At 44.4% G+C, this 19529-nt stretch overlaps 1 protein-coding gene across 1 annotated transcript; it reads left to right on the top strand.

Annotated features, from left to right (window-relative positions):
• Positions 1-12: 12 nt before the first annotated feature.
• UBE2QL1 (ubiquitin conjugating enzyme E2 QL1) lies at positions 13-17363 on the top strand. Its single transcript, XM_013370745.3, has 2 exons — positions 13-1447; positions 16045-17363. The coding sequence occupies exons 1-2, from the start codon at positions 623-625 to the stop codon at positions 16174-16176; spliced, it is 957 nt and encodes a 318-aa protein (XP_013226199.2). The 5' UTR covers positions 13-622; the 3' UTR covers positions 16177-17363.
• The last annotated feature ends 2166 nt before the right edge of the window (positions 17364-19529 follow it).

The following is a 19529-nucleotide window of genomic DNA, read 5'->3' as shown; positions in this document are numbered from 1 at the left end:
GGGCGGCGCCGAACAAAGGGCCGGAGCGCGGCTCCGCCGCTGCGGGAGAGCGCGGGCGCAGGGCTGCCCCTGCCGGCTTGTCCCCCCCGCCCCGAGGGGAGGCGCCCGGCGCGGCGCGGGGACCGGCCCGCGGGGGAGCCGGCCGGGATTGGCTCGGCCCAGTGCGAGCCGAAGGTGCTGGGGGAAGGCATCTGCAGCTCAGGCGATTGCGCCCGCCGTGCGTGAGGGGGGAGGGGGGCTCTCCCTTGCGGGTGGTTTGGGTTTTGTTCTTCCTCTTTTTTTTTTCTTTCTTTTTTTTTTTTTTCTTTTTTTTTTCGCGGGATCATGGCCACAGCAGCGGAGCCGTGATGTCCCCAGGAGCAGCCCCACTGCTGCAATGCTGCCCGCAGCAGCCTTAGCGAGGGGAGGCGTTTGAGCGGCGGCCGGCAGCCGCGCACCCTCCCCGCGGCAGCACCGCCGCCTTTCTCTTCCCGCCGCCCGCGCCCCGTGCGCCCAGACCGGCGGGAAAGGGGCTTCGCCACCCGCCCAGTGCACCCCGCCTCGCCCGCAAACGGGGCTTTAAATTAATAATAATACCTCACCAAGCCATAAAGGCGAGAGGGAGAGCAGAGCCGTGTACAACATGGCCACTCTGCTGCGGAAAATCGGGCTGATCCGGCTGCACAACCGGGACACGGAGGACCCCAAGCACCACCACCGCAGCAGCAGCCAGCAGGGCTCCTCGCTCAGAGGCAGGGGCAACCAGAAGAACAGCAGCAACAAGCCGCAGCCGCAGCTGCAGGGCCCCCCCGGTGGCGGCGGCGGCTGCAGCAGCAGCAGCAGCGAGAGCAGCCCCGGGGGCCACAAGAACAAGAAGGCGCCGGAGTTCGCCAAGCAGCCCCCGCAGCCGCGGTCAGGCGGCGGCAGGGAGAAGCCGCGGGAGGCGGCCAGGGAGCCCAGCGCCGGCAAAGAGGCGGCGCAGCGGCCCGGCCCCGGTGCCGGCTCCGGGTGCGGGTCGGGGCCGGCGCCGCTGGTGCCGCTGCCGTCGGGGTCGGGGCCGCTGGCGCCCGCGGGCCGGCAGCAGCACTGCACGCAGGTGCGGACCCGGCGGCTGATGAAGGAGCTGCAGGACATCGCGCGGCTCAGCGACCGCTTCATCTCGGTGGAGCTGGTGGACGAGAGCCTCTTCGACTGGAACGTGAAGCTGCACCAGGTGGACAAGGACTCGGTGCTGTGGCAGGACATGAAGGAGACCAACACGGAGTACATCCTGCTCAACCTCACCTTCCCCGACAACTTCCCCTTCTCGCCGCCTTTCATGAGGGTGCTTAGCCCCCGCCTGGAGAACGGCTACGTCCTCGACGGCGGAGCCATCTGCATGGAGCTGCTCACCCCCCGCGGCTGGTCCAGCGCCTACACCGTGGAGGCTGTCATGAGGCAGTTTGCGGCCAGCTTGGTCAAGGGGCAGGTAGGGGGTCCTCGGGCTCGCACTCTGCGTGCGTGTGGCAGGGGGGTGTGTGTCTGTGCACGTGTTGGGATCGGAACCCCAAAGGGCGATGGGTCACGCCATGCCTGTGGCTGACCTTGACCAGGCCTGTGTGACAGGTGTCACCCGAGGAGCTGGCATCACTGGTGAGAAGGAGGCGAGGACACGTGTGTTATACTTTGAGGTCCCTTCTCAGGCAGGTGCAAAAGAGGTATGAGGCAGCCCGGAGGGGCAAGGAGCACATGCGTCCATCGTGTCCTCCCGCGTGTCTTTTGTCCCAGTGCTTGGCTCTTCTGCATGTGGCACCGAGACGTCGTGCCTGTTGCCCCACAGCCAAAGGGCATCTTCACGTTCCAGTCAGGTTTGGGATTCGAGTCCTCTGCCTCCTGCCCTTCACCACCTAGTCAGCCATGCTTGCTGGTCTGCTGCTGGCGTAGGGCGAGATGCTGGAGCTGCAGCCCCCAGGTCTTTGTCTGGTGCTGTCCTGCATAGCATCCCTCAGGGGAGAAGAGGCGACCCCCGTGCTCCCGGCTTTGGGTTTTGGCACACAGGACAGAGGTGTGGCATGGGGTCACATCTGGAATTGCAGCCTGAGCTGCCGACAAAGTTGTGCCAGTTTAAAATCTCCCTGCTTGAAAGGGACAAGTAATTTGGGGCCCGTATTGCAGGTACAGCAGCAGGATGGTTCCTGCCAGCTCTCCTCTCTGGAGGAGCTGCCTGGCTCCCGGGGCAGAGGATCTCGTCTGAGCTGAATGCATTTTTTACTTCTTTTTTTTTTTTTTCTTTCTCCTCTGCAGAATATGCTTAGAAGTATTTTATAGATCATTTTTAATAAATGGGTACATGTTGCTGGTGGAACTCATGGCCAGTCCTTCATGGTGATTGTAATGGGCAATATCGACATGGCTGTGACAGGGTGATTTTCCTGTTCACTTCAATAATGCCCTTGAACCCCAGGGACATGCACATCTGTCAGTAAATGATGCTAAGTGACTTCTTAAATTCATATCTTGGCAAGGTGGGGGGGGGGGGAAGAGTAAATCATACCATATTTTTCATTTGCTTAAAAATGAGGTTATTCCTGTTTGCCTCTATGGAACTGCTTGCATGAGCAGAAGTAAAAGCTTGGTTTCTCTTAAGACTGAAAATTAACTTTGATTATTTAACGGACTCTTCTGTAAGTGGCTTTTCCTCCTTTCTCTCTGTTTGGTTTGGGCCTGCTGCTCCTTTTTTTAGTCAGTATTTTTCTCTGCACTTCCTTTGAAGAGGTCAGATTTCTGAGGTCACCTTGGGATATGAAAAACATCTACCAGAAAAAGAGCGCCTTAATTTACATTGGGCCTGGGTTGTGTTGAAGTTCTATAGCTACTCTTACCACTTCTGACTATTTGTTGACCCACCTCTTTGTATAGAGACCATGCTTTTTATTATTTTAAACAAGAGTTTAGAAGGACAACGATAAATTCTTTCTTTTTATAATAATAATTAAGCTTCTTTCTGTAGTATTGAATGTTGAATGTAAAATGGTTAAATTAAGATTTACTGTGATCATAAAATGGCTCAGTGAAGAAAAGCACTAAATTGTTTTACTAGTAATAAATATTAAGCTAGATAATCTGACAATTTTCTTCCCTAAACCACTTAAGAGATTTCCAGAAAGCAGTAGTAATTTCTGAGAACAGAGGATGTTTATGTGTGCATCATTAGTAAACACATTAAAAATGCAAGAGTTTCAGTAAAAGTCTTCCAGAAGTTTACAAAGTTAATTATAGAAAAAGAGAACGCGTGTGGGATAAAAAAAAGGGCAGAACTAAATTGCTTCCAGTACTTTAGTAGTTAAGTAGGTGTAATGTGCACATTTCAGGGTCTTAGATCATTCATTCCAAATGGAAAGGTTAATAGGTAATATGACAATAAATTCAGTTTCTGGGTTACAGAGGTGTAGCCTGTGGTGGGTTGCCAGCCCGTCATCCCGGCCAGGCTCTGTGTCACAAGAGCCACGTTTCTGTAATTGCACTCCACTCGTTATGTAATCTCGACTCCATTGCATAATAGAGCTCAAAATACAGCAAGCACTCCCCTATCCCAGTTTCATTTTTCAGTTTACAGGTAATCTACTTTTGGCCGTATTTTTTTTTTTTTAATGGGAATAGAGCCGCTGAAGCATTGAGAGCTGAGGCGCCACATTTCCCGGAGCTGCAGGGCTGGTGTTGGGTAGCTGTTGCCGTGCTGCGGGTCATCTCGATGTCTGCAAGGAGCTGTCCTAAACAGTGATGGCTTGCACCAGGTTAATTGTCTAATTCCTGTAAGCAGCCTGCACTCTGCAATAGCATGAAATATTCAGCACACTTGCTATTAATCAGAAAGGCTGGAAGGTTGAGGTTGGTTCTCCACCACCTCAAAACATAAGCAAATGGCAGCAGCCGTGATGCCGAGAGGGAGACCCGGCGCTGCCGGCGGGTATCCGGGGACTTCCAGAGAAATGTCGCTGGTTCGCAGCGCCGTGATTTTCTGTGACATCACCGTGAGTCCTGGAGGCTGTGACGCACCCGGGAGCGAGCGCCTGGCTGGTGTGGGCGCCGGGGCGGGCAGGACCGAGTGTCCCGCCAGCGTACGTGCCTCCTTTTGGCAACTCCAGTGGTAAAACCGAGGCGGCTGATTTCATTCAGTGTTTCTCATCGGTCCCGTTTTGCTGGGCGAACTGTGACGCTGCCATTCTCTGCCAGTTCTTCAGAGGGGAATGTGGCACTTCTTGGTCTGTTTTGTCAGAGCTAATAGTAACCTGTGAATATATATATAACCTTCATTTTTATGACAAAGTGATCAAAAAGCAGACTAACACGGAAAATACGTTCTCAGGCAGTCAAGATTCTTGACAAATTCAGATTTTTTAAAAATGAATTTGACAGACCTTTTAGCAGAGTAAAAGAAAAATGGAGAGGAGTCATTCTGACATCTCGCAGGTGAAACGTTTGACTTGGGAGTTACATCTGTAAGGTGACGTGAGTGTGCAACACAGAAGTCAAGAGGTAGCACTTTTCTGTTACTTTTCAGCATTGCCCTTGTATGCAGAGAAACCTGGGCCCAGGTTCCCAAACCGGAGCATGCCTGCTGGGGGCTGGGTTTCAAAGCAGGGTGGCTGTTTCTCCAGATTTCACCAAGCAGGAACCGTACGCCTCAGGTGACCTTGCCTGAAAGATGTCTTACCTTATGGGATGCATACCCTTGCTTCCTAGGTCAAATGTAGTATTGCGTTTTTAGATATTTTTAAGTTTAAAATGGAAGAGAGACAAATCGTGTTTGAATTAAACAATTCAACAGTCCCAAACTATGTGGTGGTGTTTTTTTTTTTTTTCCCCCGTTTTCAATAAAAAATGTTAATTAGCAAACAGGTTGGGGTTTGTTTGGTTGGTTGCTTCAGCTGTTCAGCTGAGAAAATCAATTATTCACACAGCTCTAGTCAGTATCTTGAGGGGAATTCTCAGTACATCAAAGGCCCAAGACTGTTTATCTGTCTGGGATCCAGAATCTTATTTTAAAAAAAGCTTGGTGTTCTTCTTAACTCAGCTGTAGGCTTGGTTTTAAGGAGATGACTTTGTACTTGCTTCCTGCACAATCAGCTGGTCGCTGGCTCCCATCATCACGGGGGAAAGCTTGGCCCTGCCACACTGGAGAAATGGTAGCCGTGATTTGGGGTGCCAGCCAAGGAGGTGGGGTGATGCTAACGAAATAATGTAAATACCCATTGTTTGTTCTCCTGGAGGCAACTGCTCGACATGCTTGTCTAGACAGAACGTACCATGTATGTTTGTCTATCCAATATGTGGGAGTGGCCTGCTGAGCGTTATTCCCTCTGAGCAGCACCCGTTAAAAGGGCTTATTGATAAATTAAGAGGCAGAGATTTAAAAATGTTAATAACTGAAGGAAGGAAGGAATGGGGCACAGCGTGGGTGGTAGGAGCGCGATGGAACAGCGGGGGGTCCATCGTGGCTCTCCCAAGGGACGCACATGGCTGGGGCCTGTGCCCTTGTGTCAGGGAGGAGCCGTCTCCCTCGTCCAAAAACACGGTGGATGATGTGGTCCCAAATGGAAAGGAGCAAGCTCTATCCAAAAGCGAAAGAGGATTTTGCGTCCTGTAATAGATGTGTCGTTTATCACCAGAGACTAACAATTTAGTGCTGTTTTGGGAGACGTTTCAGAGAGGACAAAGCTATGTGTGCCAATGTCCAAATAATGCATCAGGAATTTTTATTTATTTATTTATTTAATTTATTAATTTTTATATATTTTTTTGAGAACAACTAATACAACTGCACGCGATGCCTCAAGGACTTTGGGTTTCAGCTTGCAATCGTGTTGACCAGTAGCAGCATCGCCCTCCTTTTTGTGAGTCCCTCAATCTCTCTGTGGAAGCTGGGACAGGACTGCCAGCCAAACTGCTGACTCTGCAGATTATGTCATGGAAAAAGTTCTTCATTTTGAGGAGAATACTCCCTTACTCCTCCAGTGAATAGAAGGAGCATAAAAATTTTGTCAGGACGTAATAAAATAGGAATGAGGAACCCGTAGTTACGAGTACTCTTGCTGTCCTGGGCTTCTATAAAATGATTTAAATCCAAACCAAAATATAACTTGTAATTAAGGTTTCATTTTCTACAGGAAAATTTCCTGAATTCAAGTAAAAGTTGCTGGTATATAGCACTTTCATCCCTCCTATTGTAATATTAGAAATACCTCAGTGGAATCCCATATAGTTTGCTTCAAGAGGTATGTGCTGACTTCTACCAGATTGAAACGGAAGAAATTGGCTTATTTTATGAAAAACAGATACAGAAGGTAGCAGTTAATCATAGTCTAAATTACTCCTTCTTCATCCTTTCAGACAAAAGTATGAGTGAGCAGATGGGACTTGCGTGGCGTCCAGGAGGTCAGCAGACTCCAGGTCTTTCAAATATGTATAGCAGAAATTAATTGCAAATCCATGGGTTTTCGTACTCCAGATGCTGGGTTTGAGGACTGTAGCCATGAATAAACCACCTAATCTCAAAGACTGCAGAAATGTATAGAGAACACTGTGGTCTCCAAATTATTTGGAGCCATTGTATCGTATTAGGGCCTTGAAAAAATAAAACCGGCTTGCTTTTTGCTTTCGATTAGTTGCCTGAGCAAATGATGCCAGTTACCATAAAGGAAAGAAATGTTACTTTAGGTCCATGGTTGAAAAACATGTCATCTCATATACAAAGATTACAGATGAGACAAAGAATGTATTATGTGGCTTGTTCCCCATGAAAGGTACAAATGCTGGGCCAAAGAGGTAACAAAGAATATTGTTTAGCTGCAGACAAAAATCATATATATTTGCCTTATAAGATTTCTCTTTTATTGTGATTGTGAAACCCAGGATTTTCAAGCTGAAGTTTAAGTGGGAGCACATACATTTTCTATGTTGAGATGCTGGGACTGATGAATGGGCTGGAAAAAACATTGTTAATGTGTACTCTGATATATTGCTGTTCTGACTATCCACTATTATTATGCAAATATATTCTGCTGAAAGGAATGAAGACAGGGATGCCAGCTCATTGAATTAGGAGGCTGTTTTAATTCTTTTAAAAAGCAGGGGGATCATAATCTCCATTTTACCCCTTCAAAGCATAAAAAGGAAAATTTTAAAATATTTTCAGCTATTATGCTTAGTGTTAGAATAGTCATCAAATAAGTTAAATCATTAAATTGAAACAAACTGCTTATTTTAAAACATGCTTTTATGGCAGGAAGAACTAATTCTTCCTGGCAATACCTGACTGATTTCCTAAATAAGAATTTAAAAGAATTGCTGCTTTGTATCATAGGAAAATTGAATTTGCTCAAAGAGCAAGATTCTTCTTCCCTGATTTATAAAAGAAGTCCTCGTTTTCTTCAGTGAAAGTGTTCAGGTAGAGAGAACTGTATAGCATTGGGGTGTTTTGTCAGACACTTTGTTGAAGAACTGTATTTTTTCAGATGCAAAAAGCCTAGTCCCAAGGGGTGACATGTCCTCCTGGGGGAGTGACCTAGATGACCCACTTTCTATTGTGAGGAAGATTTACTCTTCCTTATACAGACTAGCCTTTAAAATATGCAGATTTCCTGGCATCTACACAATGCCCAGGGATTTCCATGCATGACCAGACACTTCTGTATCTAAGTAATTCTGATCCTCGTATCATGGGAGTCTTATTGCGAGGTGTGATCCAAGGCACGTCCCCCAAGTGGGGCATCTGCTCTCACGAAGTGGGGCATTGGTTAAGTAAGGTAATATTAGCTGCATTTCTTTTTCCCATCTAAGCTCCTTTGGGCTGATGAGAGACAATATTGGCATATTCAGTCTTTCACATGCAGCCTCCAGTTTACAAATTATCTTCTCCTGTAGCTGTCAGAAAAGGTAACGCTGACACGAGGCACGAAGGAAGATGGGAGGATGGAAGGATTGCCAGGTGCAATTACTCTGTGGTTAAACAGTGAGAACTGCAGGGACTGCAGTGATTATGCTGTCTGAATGGCTCAAAGTATATGTTAAATTTAACATGCGCAGGATCTGGTTGTCTCACTTGTAAATGGAATACCAAGTTTCTGTTAAATCTCATAGTATTTTTTTTAAAGCGTGTGGCTTGGGGCTGGTCTGACACCTGCTTCAGTCCTGCTCCACAAAGTCATTGCTAAAGGATGCTGAGCACCCCACAGCATCAGTCTTTGGCTGGAAATGGTGGCAATTGGGTAGATCCTGGAAGTTGCCAGACAAGCTGCATGGGAAGGTGATGGTTCTGTTACCTAACCTGGCTGGCAGTGAAACAAACTAGTGCTGCATTGGGAACTGGAAGAGCATAAGCCAGGGAGAAACGTAGATGTGCTTTGATGAAAATGAATTTGCGGTCCTTATTGGTCTGCATGGAACAGGTAACTGGGCACCACACGTAAGGCATTTTTATCTGCTTCATGATTTTGTGCGTGTTGTTGAAACTGATGATCCTCATTGATTTAATCCTCTTCTGTGCAGGCTCTCCAGAACCCCTGGAACTTCTGCAGTGACTCCTTCATAGAGTTACAAATCAGTCACAGTCCCAAATCTGTATTCAAAGACGAATTAAAGTAAATCTGAGGAAGGAAGAGTAAGCCTGCATTATGAAATGTCCTGGAGCTCAGATGCTTCTCATAGCCAAGCTTTATGAGCTGTGGAATGACTAGATATTTCTCCTGTTTCTGGGTTTGCCTTACAAATGGTAAGAACGCCCCAGATGCACTAAGCAGTAAGGCTTATTTCCATAATATATGCCCATTAAAAAAAATGAAACATCACAAAGAAGAGGAAATTTGTTACTGATTTTTAAAATTTTCTTTGAATTTCTGTAAATGTCAAATTTTCTACAAATCTGCCAATATTACTTCTATTGAAATATACCTAGTATTGAAGTGTTCTGTAATTATTGGAGGGGAGGTTATTTCACAGTTAGAGCACTTAGGCTGAGGACAAGTCATCTGAGTTTAGCCTTCAGGTTTTGCCACTGACTTCAGGTGCAGTCATGGGCAAGTCATACAACTTCACTATATTCCTCTTTCCCACCTGTAAAGTACAGATAACCTTTCCAAGGGTCATTTGAGGACATATACTTAAAGGACTCGGAAGTGGGTTTTCTATGAGTAGGTGTCCATGTGCATCAGTATGAAGCATGTCATAGTGAAGAGATTGACACATTTGTGTAAATAGCAGGGAAAAAAAGCTCATCGGTTTGTGACTCTAATCTTACTGAATTTGGCCGTAACTCAATTAAATGTTCCTAGAGGTAGTCTGCTTTTTACTCCTGTTTGTTTTGGTTTGTTTTTTTAGCATGGTGGAACTTTGGGAAATGTGGAGATAAACATTGTTGCCTGGGCTGTTGCTCCTTCGTTTTAAGAACCCGTTGCAAAGAATTCTTTGCTTTGCCTTGGTTGGGTTTACACCCGTGGCTGTGTTTAACTTGGGTAATGTCAGGTTCCTGATGTGGAGGATCCGTGGGCTGATGCAAAGACGGGCTGTCTTGCTCCCAGCCTTTTAAGCTGGACTTACCCTCAGTAACTCTGCTGTTCCACAGAGAGGGAGCCCAGGGAACTCGGCAGAAGACTAACAGAGAAAACAACTCTTCATCGTCTAGACTAGCAGGTGCCTGTTTGATGGCAGGGGACGGGGACTATCTCTTTTGATGGAAGCCCACCATGTTGTAAGACTGCACCTTCGGCCCTGGAGGTCCTAGAGGCACCTTCCAAGAATGTGGTCAGCTGTCAAAAATAAAGGGAAAGGTGAGGAAGAGCAGTGCACTGTTCTGTGGCTGTCAAACAGGGATTGGGACTGTAAGCATTCATATCGATTAAGAGCTACTTGCACTTGCACCAGGCTGAACACAGACAAGTGAGTGTTAGTAATTACTCAGCTGGAACTTAGATTTTTCCTGGACAAAGAACAGTCACACTCCCAGAAGGAACAATTTACAGGACACTTTAAAGCCAGAACTTGGTGGGTTTTCCCTTCTTTGTATAGATTATTCTTAAAAAGGAGACCAAAAAAGGCGTGGAAATATTGCTTCAGAAATAACACATTTGCAGGAAAACATCCTATTTTTAATTAACTTATGCTGCAACATTAACAGTAATTGTCTGCATCATTTTCTATACTGCTTTCTTTTAAATATAGCTAATAATTACATATAGTGCAATATAGATTTTGTACAGTTTTGAGGCACGATCGATTAACTCTGCTTCATCACTATGTGAAGGAAAAAATTTACAAACCCTGTAACTGGGAGGAGAGACTGTATATTGCACTCTAGCAATGATGTGACATATTGCAGTCATTGCGCTGAGAGCATGACAGTAGCTCACTTCAGCGTTGCTATCCTTTTGAATGCTTCCCTAAAGCCAGTGGAAACTTGTTTAAATATTCTAGAATAAGACTGGTTCAGGCTTAAGCACTGTACTTCTCTTATTTATCAGAAAATATTTGAGTATGTTTGCATAGTATGCAGCTTGGAACAGTTGGGGCCCAAAGCCATTAGTCACTGGCACATTAGTGGAACACGTTATGTACTGGAGTCTCATAGTGTGCTCCACCTCTTAGAAAATCCACAGGTTTTGCATCATCCATGGAGAAGCCTGGGACAGCAGACTTGGAGAATGGGTATATCCTTGTGGGTCTCCTTCCTGTCCTTGGAGGGGTCACCACAGATGCAGTGGGTGGCACAGTGACTTCCTACAGTGTTTTGTTTACCTCTCTAAACCTCTGCTTGTTTTCTGCTGCTTGACATTTACCTAGAAGTGGGTTACTAGAGCCTGCTGTAGAGATCTCTTAATAGATGGAGAAAATTAAATCCTGCCCATGCACCCTTGTGCTGGCTTAAATGATGGGCCACGTTTAGCCCCATGCGAGGAAGCCAGGTATGATTTGCCTTTGGAAGACCAACCTTGAGATATTTGCATATCCAGGATTAATGAAAGGAACGCAGGGTTGAGGAGTTTGCGTTAAGACCAGTGCTAACAACCTGAAGGCTTTCCTGCTTCTATTAGCTGTGTACTGTTTACAATGAATACAACTTTCTGTTAACCAGGCCAGGAAAATAAGTCTGGATGTGCCTGAAGGTTTTGCTGTGGCATCTCAGGGACCTGTAGTGCAGGGTCTTACGCTGTTTCCAGAACAACCTCAGTCCTGTAAGGGCTGATGACTGCATGCAATAAATCTCTGAAAATGTAGGACCTAGTACCACAGGGGCTTTCATCAGGAGAGAACCGAACAATCTTGAAGGATTCAGGACCTGGCTACGCAGTGCCACGGCTGACCTGTGTTGGCAGTTCAGCTCCAAGTATCTGAATTGGACTTGGAGACCTACATAGATCCCTTCCAGCAAGCAGCTGGTGATTGTATGATCCTGTGAAGGGCCGGACACCATTATGTAGTCCTGTCCTTCCAGGTACAGCCCACAAGCACACCTGACGCTGTGTGCTATGCCAGAACTGTTGGGTTTTGGTCTGGACCTACTGTAGCTGGTATGACAAGAGAGATAAATCCCTTCGTCACTGCCAGAGAAATCTGCTTGAGGCCATACTGATTCTGGAAATACCAGGAGAAATGTCAGGACTGTTTTTCATAACACACAGGCCAGACGTGGGCAGATTCATGGTTGTCGTGGGATTACAGGGCTAAAGAGCTTCAGGCTTCATATTTGGTATCTCTGTGTGTGACTTAACTCTGCCTTCGGACCACTTCGTGTTACAGGGTTGTTGGGGAAGAAAAGATATGGCACGTTGCTGATAATGATATTGAGGGACTTTAAAGAGCTACTAGATGTTGAGTTTAATGTTTTTGAGGATGTGCCTCAGTGTCACATAGCGCTCTTGAGGGGAGGACATGCAAACGCATTTATGATTGTGGAAGAACGTGGAGACCACTGCGGTATCACTGAGAAGCAGAAAAGCTCCCAGATTTGCCCAGAGTGGCCTTTCAATTTGGGTGCCGATCACGTGCGAGATTTACTTTGGGTCTTTTGCTGGATGTGGTGGCAGGGAGCAGTCCCAAGTAAGGCCAGGTTTCCTGAGGAGGCCACCCACAGCAGACTGCTCCAGGAGGCCCTTCTCCTAGCAGTTATCAGGGTTGTAGACTGGATCCTTATCGGGTGTTTGTTCAAACTCATTAGTTTGATTAACTGATGAGTAGCGTGGAATTGCCCACCGCAGGGGCACAAGTGGGGTGCAGGCCGAGCGCAGCCCGTGTCCCCCTGCATTTCAGCGTGGCTGCGCAAAACAGTTGGATGCCGTGGCATTGCTTTCACCTTTCCTGTGTTTGCAGCTTGGTAAAGTTATATCTTGATAAGTACATGAAGTCACAGCAGATGGCAAAATCTGAAATGTTCTCTCCAGCTCTTTGTTTTAATTAGGTTTTCAGTTATCTCTTTATGAAAAGCACTCTGCAAGTGTTTGAAAGTATTGCAATGAGCTCTTGGTATGACTTCTCAGAGCTAAAGTCGACACTAATATCTTTATGAAAGGCTTTATTGGGTTTTCTCTGTTGTTTTTAATCTTCTGTGGAATGTTTTGATCTTGTTCAGATATTGGTTTGATACCTTCTATTGATTTGGTGCTGGACACACCAAAACACTGGCTGTGCAAATGACTTCTATTCCTTACCACGGCAGTGCTGACGTGCGTGGTTTAGAGGTTGGTGCAGATGCAGTTGTGCGCAATTGAGCTACGGCCAGCACTGTATTTGCATACTGTATTTACCATATTTATCCTTACAGAATGCAGTAGCTCGTAGTCTCCTGACCAGAGTTAAAATTACTGCATGTTTAAGTAGCGTGTGATCTGAAAATAAACTGTAGTGAGAACTGGTAACCGTGCTTGTTAAAATGTTTGACACTTTCTTTTATAGTTGCTTGCAAAATGCCATTTTTTAGTTAAACTTGGGAAGAGTTTTGTGGGAATTCCAAAAAGGTAAAAATCATGAAGACAGTAGATACGACTCAAGTATAGACACAAAAGCATCTTGAGTGCGTTGATTGAAATTCTACCCTTCTTTCTTTTTACCTCAGATTTACTTGAGGCACGGAAAAGGGAAACTTTCAGTCCAGGAGGTTAAATTTTATCGAAATTATAAACACCTGGCAGGATATTAGTTAATAAGAGACAGTGCTGACCATGCCACCCATAGTTTCTGTATAAACATAGAAATGCATGGACTACAGTGGGGTAGAATTATCTGGTCTTTGATGATGCAGTTTACATAGAACCTGCATATGGTACCAGAATGCATTTTAGAAGTGAATCTGGTGATACTTTAATAACAAAGAAGTATGAGAATAAACTCATGGGACGATGCTCATTAGATCTGTTGTGGCTCCAGTAATATTTAAGATGATGTGATGATATTCACGATGTTATGGCAACACCAAAGAATTCTTATTATCCCTGTTGGAAAGCAGTAAGTAGCTGACACTGAACATGAGTGCTAGCTGTTCTCAATGCAAAGGCCCTATTTCTATGCCTAGATTGTTATTAATACTTGGGTAAAGCTGCAGAAGGCATGGATCACAATTCACAAAGGTATCACACAATTCAGAAAGGTATCAGAGCCTTAAGTGATTAAAAAAACATATGTATAAAACAAGACATGGCAAATAGACAATCCAGAAATTAAGTAGTGGAGTAAGTTTATATTTACTTTCAAAAGTATTTAATTGGTGACATTTTGAGGACAGCGTATCTTGTGCTGACTTCATCTTCTGTTGCACTTTGCTTTATCTTTCCCTATGTTTCTCTAAGTATGCTTCCAACAAAAGCTCAGATTAGGAAGAAAATACAAAACATATTTTGTAACAGCAAAATATGTAAGATAATTAGTCAGTGAGATTTTTAAAATGTTACTCAGTTTTATTTAAGTATTCCTTTTGTCAAAACTAAAAAGGAATAATTTTTAAGAAAATTTACTAGCAGGGTTAAATTGAGTACCATTCAGATCATCCTTATTTGGGAAATATTAATTACCAAATTAGTATGCGGATGGCAAGGGTGTCTCGCTGTTTAGTCTATCAAGGGGTATTTAAAGAGGAAAAACATTGCCAGTCTGTAAATGGCGATTAGGGAGAAAGGCGAGGAAAAGCGTCGAAAGGTAGAAAAGCTATTTTTGTGAAAACCAAATGGGTATAAATTGTCTGTGAGTAAATCAAGGTGGGAATTAGAGGCCGTTCTTAATCTTTAGTTAAGGTAGACTCTGAAAGAGAAGTCAAATCGCACAGAAAAACGAGTTACTAAAAAAGGAGTAGGAAACAGCTTTTTTATCGTGTGTCCATAGTTTTGTTATAATAACAGTGGCGCTGAACACAAAAGCATATCTGTGCAATACTGTGACAGCTTTCTAGAATGAAATGATTTGTCCACACTGCAGAGTAATCCTGCCCATTTTAGTCTGTAAAAATAACTTTGATACTCTGAGGACACACTTTTTTTTCCCCCTTTTTTTTCTTTTTCCTTCCATATACCTGGTTGTTTTCTCAGTATGATTTGTTGCATGTGACAGTTTTTGCTTTAAATTCCAAATTGACAATAAATCACGGGAGTCAAAAGATGCAGCCTGATGCACCATTTTAAGGAAAAAAAAAGAAAAAATGAGAACATAGTAACTTGGTTCTTAATAATTGTAACACTGTAATATGATATCTGCTCATCAAATACCATTTACTCTTAAAAAGGCTTTCAGTGCCGTTTATCAAAGTTATTAAAATTATTAAACCTGTGACTTAAATAAACTTCTATTTTGTGACAAATCCAATAGGCATAAATATTTTAAAGGGTATTATTGCTGTAGAGTGGAACAAATTTGCAGCTAAATTTCTTTCTTGTGTCTCTGTTAGTTGGTAATTGACATGGACCCATGTGAAAAATAAGGTAAGCTATTAATAAGTCAGTAAATGTCTCTGTTGCCAAACAAGGATTTGAAATTATATACTGGTGTGCATGTAGAGGTAATATTTAATTACAAAGTAATAAAGATGCAGTATATTTAAATGTGTGTATTTTTATCTATTATCAAGCTTGTCGTGAAAGGATCATAAACAGATCAGGTTTTTTTTTCGTGTAGGTTTGAAGTGGGTTGGTTTAAAGGTGCTCCTGCCTTTAAGAACTGCCAGAGCTATTAGTTTCTCGTGGGTCTGATTATCAGAAGAAAAGCGGAGTGTGTTTGCTGGGATGGATGTATTTTTTCATGGCGTTCTGCGTGAGCAGCGGGAGGCGAGGGGTGAGACAAGGGGAGCTCTGAGACGTAGCGCTCGGAAACTCCCCACTTTTGTGGTGGTTCCCCAGGGTCACCCACTGCGTGATATCCACACCTCGGACTGTATTACGAGCACGGCATGAAAATTAGTTTGAAAGCTCTTTGTGTCCCCCCAGCCCTGAGCTGGTGCCTCAGCAGCGGCTGCAGCAGCCGCTCTCCTGCACACACAGACACTGGGCCGGGGGAGGCCATGGTGGTGTTAGGGAGCTCGTTCCTCTCCTGTGGCTGAAAAGGGCCAGGGGGACACCCACAAAACCTGCCTGCCCCCAGGCAGGGCCCCGCCATGCTGAAGTGCCGTTCCTGTGGCGTGTCGCTGTGCTCCATGCCGTCCCTGTCTGCACCCCTGACCAGGCCGCGGGGCATGAGGGTCTGCCCACCAAATGCTTTATGGCAGAGGTCCCTTGGTTTGTTTGCAGGGGTCCCTGTGGCCCAGAAGAGGGGGCGAGCCGGGTGGCACAGCCGCAGCAGCAGCCGCTGGTTGCTGCAGGCAGGGCAGGCTGCCAGCACAGGGGCTCTCTGGGAAAAAATAGCCCAGCAGATGTCTTTTATTTTTTTTACTTCACTGCATATCATTTTTAGTCATCTCTAATAATGCATTTGTCTGGCCCAGTTTGGGAACTCCGCTTTCTGGTACCCATGAGTGAATGCCTGTTGGCCTGATGCGTTGAAAAGTTAGGCTGTGGTTTCCAGCTGCCTGTTCACGTGTTTAATGAAGGTTTTCTTTTTTTGTTTTTTCGTTTGGTGCAGGGCCGTATCTGCAGAAAAGCTGGCAAATCAAAAAAATCATTCAGTCGAAAGGAAGCTGAAGCAACATTTAAGAGTTTGGTGAAGACCCATGAAAAATATGGGTGGGTCACCCCACCTGTCTCTGATGGCTGATGTTAGCAACCTGCACTTGACAAAAATGCTGAACAAAAGTACTGTGACATCTCCTCAGTGCTGTACACCGCCCATCCTTTTCTACTTCAGCTTCAGTTACATACCATGAATGTCAAGGAGACATCTAAGTTATTTATGAACAGATATGTTTACAGAGGGAGAGAAAAAAAAAATGCCGTGTAGGATTATATTTCAAGACTGGAGAATGGTCATCATTGAAGTCACTTGAGCGGATGCTGAGATTGCGTCATTTGCCCCCATACAGCCCACATTGTCTTCAGCTTCTTTCCATGACAGCAGCACCAAACAGCAGTACTGGAAAGTCTATCCATTGCTGCTCAGTTCATTTAAATGTAAATGAAACAGTTAATATTTAATAGGGAAGCAGTGCATTGCAGGTACATGTTTGCTGTGCTGTTTATCTTCGTCTCCTAGCAGGTCAACATAACTTGAAGATTTGTCTTTATGTGGAACTGTGGTCTGCTGTGACTAAATTTAGACCTCATTTGTGCTCTATATATGACCTTTAATTCATAAACGAAACCAGAATTCAAATGCTGAAAGGTCCTAGTGTTGATAAATTAAGTGGAATCACCCAACAGGTTACAATGTGCTATCTATGCTGATATTGTGGTGTGCTGCTCAGAAATAAACCAGTGCAGTTAGCTGAAGGTTAGGTGGTTTTTTCAAACGCATCCACGCCAGGGCTCAGTGTGGTTGGTGGCAGCAGAACCATTATTACCCTGCTGGTACCTTCTACAGTAGCATGTGGCCTGTAAGTTCTTCAAAATGGCAAAACAAATGAATGGAAATGGACAAAGCAACCTTAAAAATTATCTGCTTAATTTTAAAATGATATGCCAGTACAGAGTAAAAATTTTCAAGGCAAATGGAACATGGTTTGTAAGATGATTTGCATGACTGGAATTTTCTTTTTTATTTTCATTCAATAGACATTGTATGTACTTAGAGCCCAGTATCTGAGAAAACCCACTGATGTATATAAATGTCCTATTATTTAATCATTAAGATTTAAGTTTTCTGGCAAACAAATTGAAAAACCTTTCTAAGGGACTCCATAAAAGCTGAAGGTGATGTTTAGAACGGTATAAGAAAAGCATTAAAATTGTGGATTCCGAATGGAAGATCGTATTGGACACATGCTGAATAAAATCACCAGTATCGTTTCTGTTGCCTCAGGAATTCAATCATTTTGACCAGCTCTTGTATTCAAGGTAATATGTTTTCTATTGTGAAAGTCTGGGCACCCTATAGGTATATCTATTGTGGCAATATTTTAATTGAAAGCAGAACAGTATTGATTGTAAGAATAATTTGGATGGGGGAAAATGTGTGTTTGTAAACACTTTCCATTATATGGCTAACACAAGGCCAAATTGAAAGGGTTGACCAGTTTGTGTTACAGCAATGGGACACTGTACACAGAGTTTTGGGGTTTGGAGTTTGATTGGAACTACTCACACTGGAGAAGAACAAAAGACTAACAAAGGACAAAGGAGTTCACACACAAGAGAAGAAGCAGCTGAGTAGATGTAGATATTAATGCAAAAACACTGCTCAGTTTATCTATAGTTGCTTTGCCAAGGTAGCTGTTTGTCAGCTAGATAGAGAGAAAAGCGATCAAAGCCTTCAAAAAAAAGGTTATGCAGGTCAGAGCCACTCAGCGTCATGGATGTAGCTGGTTTCTGACACTTCTCGTCTCCATCAGCTGCCTCTTCCTCCTCTGACCATTTGTGGTACCCACCTGGTGTGCCTTATCTCAGTTACAAATGGAAATGCTTCATACCACAAATCTGTGCAGACCTTGCTGTGATTTTTCTCACCCTGCTTTATACTTGGAGATGATGCTGTAATTCAGTGTATATTTGCTTTTCCCCTCAAAAGTGAGGAATAACATTTCGAGTAATTTATTTGCTCAGTTTCATAAACATTTTTTGCTATCCTTTTTGAACGAGGAAACTAGTATGTTTAGTTAGGCATCAAATAATTTGCAATCCCTAGTGGCACTCCCTGAGGACATATAGAGAGATCTAGCACTGGAAAGCATAAGGTTTGTTAATTCCCTTTGGAAAAGCTCTTCCCTCATCTGCGCAGTAGAATCATGTTAAAAGCAGTGTGAAGCTGTGGTAAATCTTTGGGGGGGATTATTTCTTCTGCTGCTGTTTTTTAACCTGTCTCTTTTTTTTCTGTCAGTGGGTTATTTTAAATCTTCCTGAGAACCGTATCTTTAATATTTAATTAAAGGGTTAGCTAAAAGAAACATAGTGGGTGGATTGCTACCGCTTCCCTCCAACCTACTTATTATGTGTCTTCTTAAGTGAGCTTTAAATAGTTATAGCAAACATCATCGCTAAAAATCACAGTTACTTTCAGGCTGTAGGAGGTTCTCTGTATCACTCAGAGTCTTGGAGCAGTAGGGGAGGCAAACAAAAAAATCTGGAGTGCTTTGAAGCTGTAGCAGAAGGGGAGCAGGGCGCGTGTGATGAGCTGCAGCGACAAATCGTGCAAGGAAGAAAGAAGGAAAAGTGCACTGCATGAACTAGGGCGGAATGAAGTTCCTGAACACCAAAAATAAGACTGTTCCTATTGAAGAGACGACAGCTGAAAGCAAGAGCAGCCTGCGCTGGGGGAGATGCAGGAAAAAGGGGACAGCGGGGAGCACAGAGGCTTTGTGCTTCTGAGCAGGGAAGAATGGAGATGGCTGGGAATGTAGTTAATTAAGAGGTTTAGAAATAGGGTTGATCTATTTTAGGGAAAATTAGTTCATGGTTTTTGTCTAGCTGTATACTAGACAGGTTCTACTTTCTATGCGAGAGACAAGCCTAAAAGAAGTGAGTTAGGAAAGGGAAAGAGAAAGGGAAGGAAAGGGAAAGGGAAAAGGAAAGGAAAGGTGTGTGAGAGAAAGGAAGAGAGCAAGACCTGAGAGAGAGAGAAGTATAGGCTGGGGAAGATGGGTACAACTGGGCAGCTAAAACACAGGATAAATAAAATGTGATCATGAAAGGGGTAAGACGGATCAAAGGAGAACAGCACAGTACCAACAAGAAGCACCAAGCAGGGCTGTAGGACAGCAGTTTAGGTAGGACCTGCTGTAGGAGCTGGCTGCAGAGCTGCTCCAGGTGCCTTTTGGTTGAGGGAGCTTCAGTGAAAAAATCCTATACTATCCTTTTTGTTTGTATCCTAGACAAGTGCTATGTGCTTCCTCCTTGCTCTGTCCTCATTCTGGCAGCTGAGAAGGATGTTAAGATTTGGAGCTGTGTTGTGAAACTCAAATGAGGCCATCCCCTCACTTTTGTGACTGAGAAGTAGAGCCAAATGTCACTCTTAGATCC

This window comes from Columba livia, chromosome 2 (genome assembly GCF_036013475.1).
Source record: "Columba livia isolate bColLiv1 breed racing homer chromosome 2, bColLiv1.pat.W.v2, whole genome shotgun sequence".
Lineage (NCBI taxonomy): Eukaryota > Metazoa > Chordata > Aves > Columbiformes > Columbidae > Columba > Columba livia.
The sequence above is the reverse complement of the archived record's forward strand: the minus strand, read 5'-3'. Positions and strand labels throughout refer to the sequence as shown.

Excerpts from the sequence above, each read along its gene's own strand:
- UBE2QL1 (XM_013370745.3), top strand. The coding sequence starts at position 623 with ATGGCCACTCTGCTGCGGAAAATCGGGCTGATCCGGCTGCACAACCGG. Across the intron at positions 1,448-16,044 it reads CCAGCTTGGTCAAGGGGCAG|GGCCGTATCTGCAGAAAAGC; the intron begins GTAGGGGGTCCT and ends CGTTTGGTGCAG.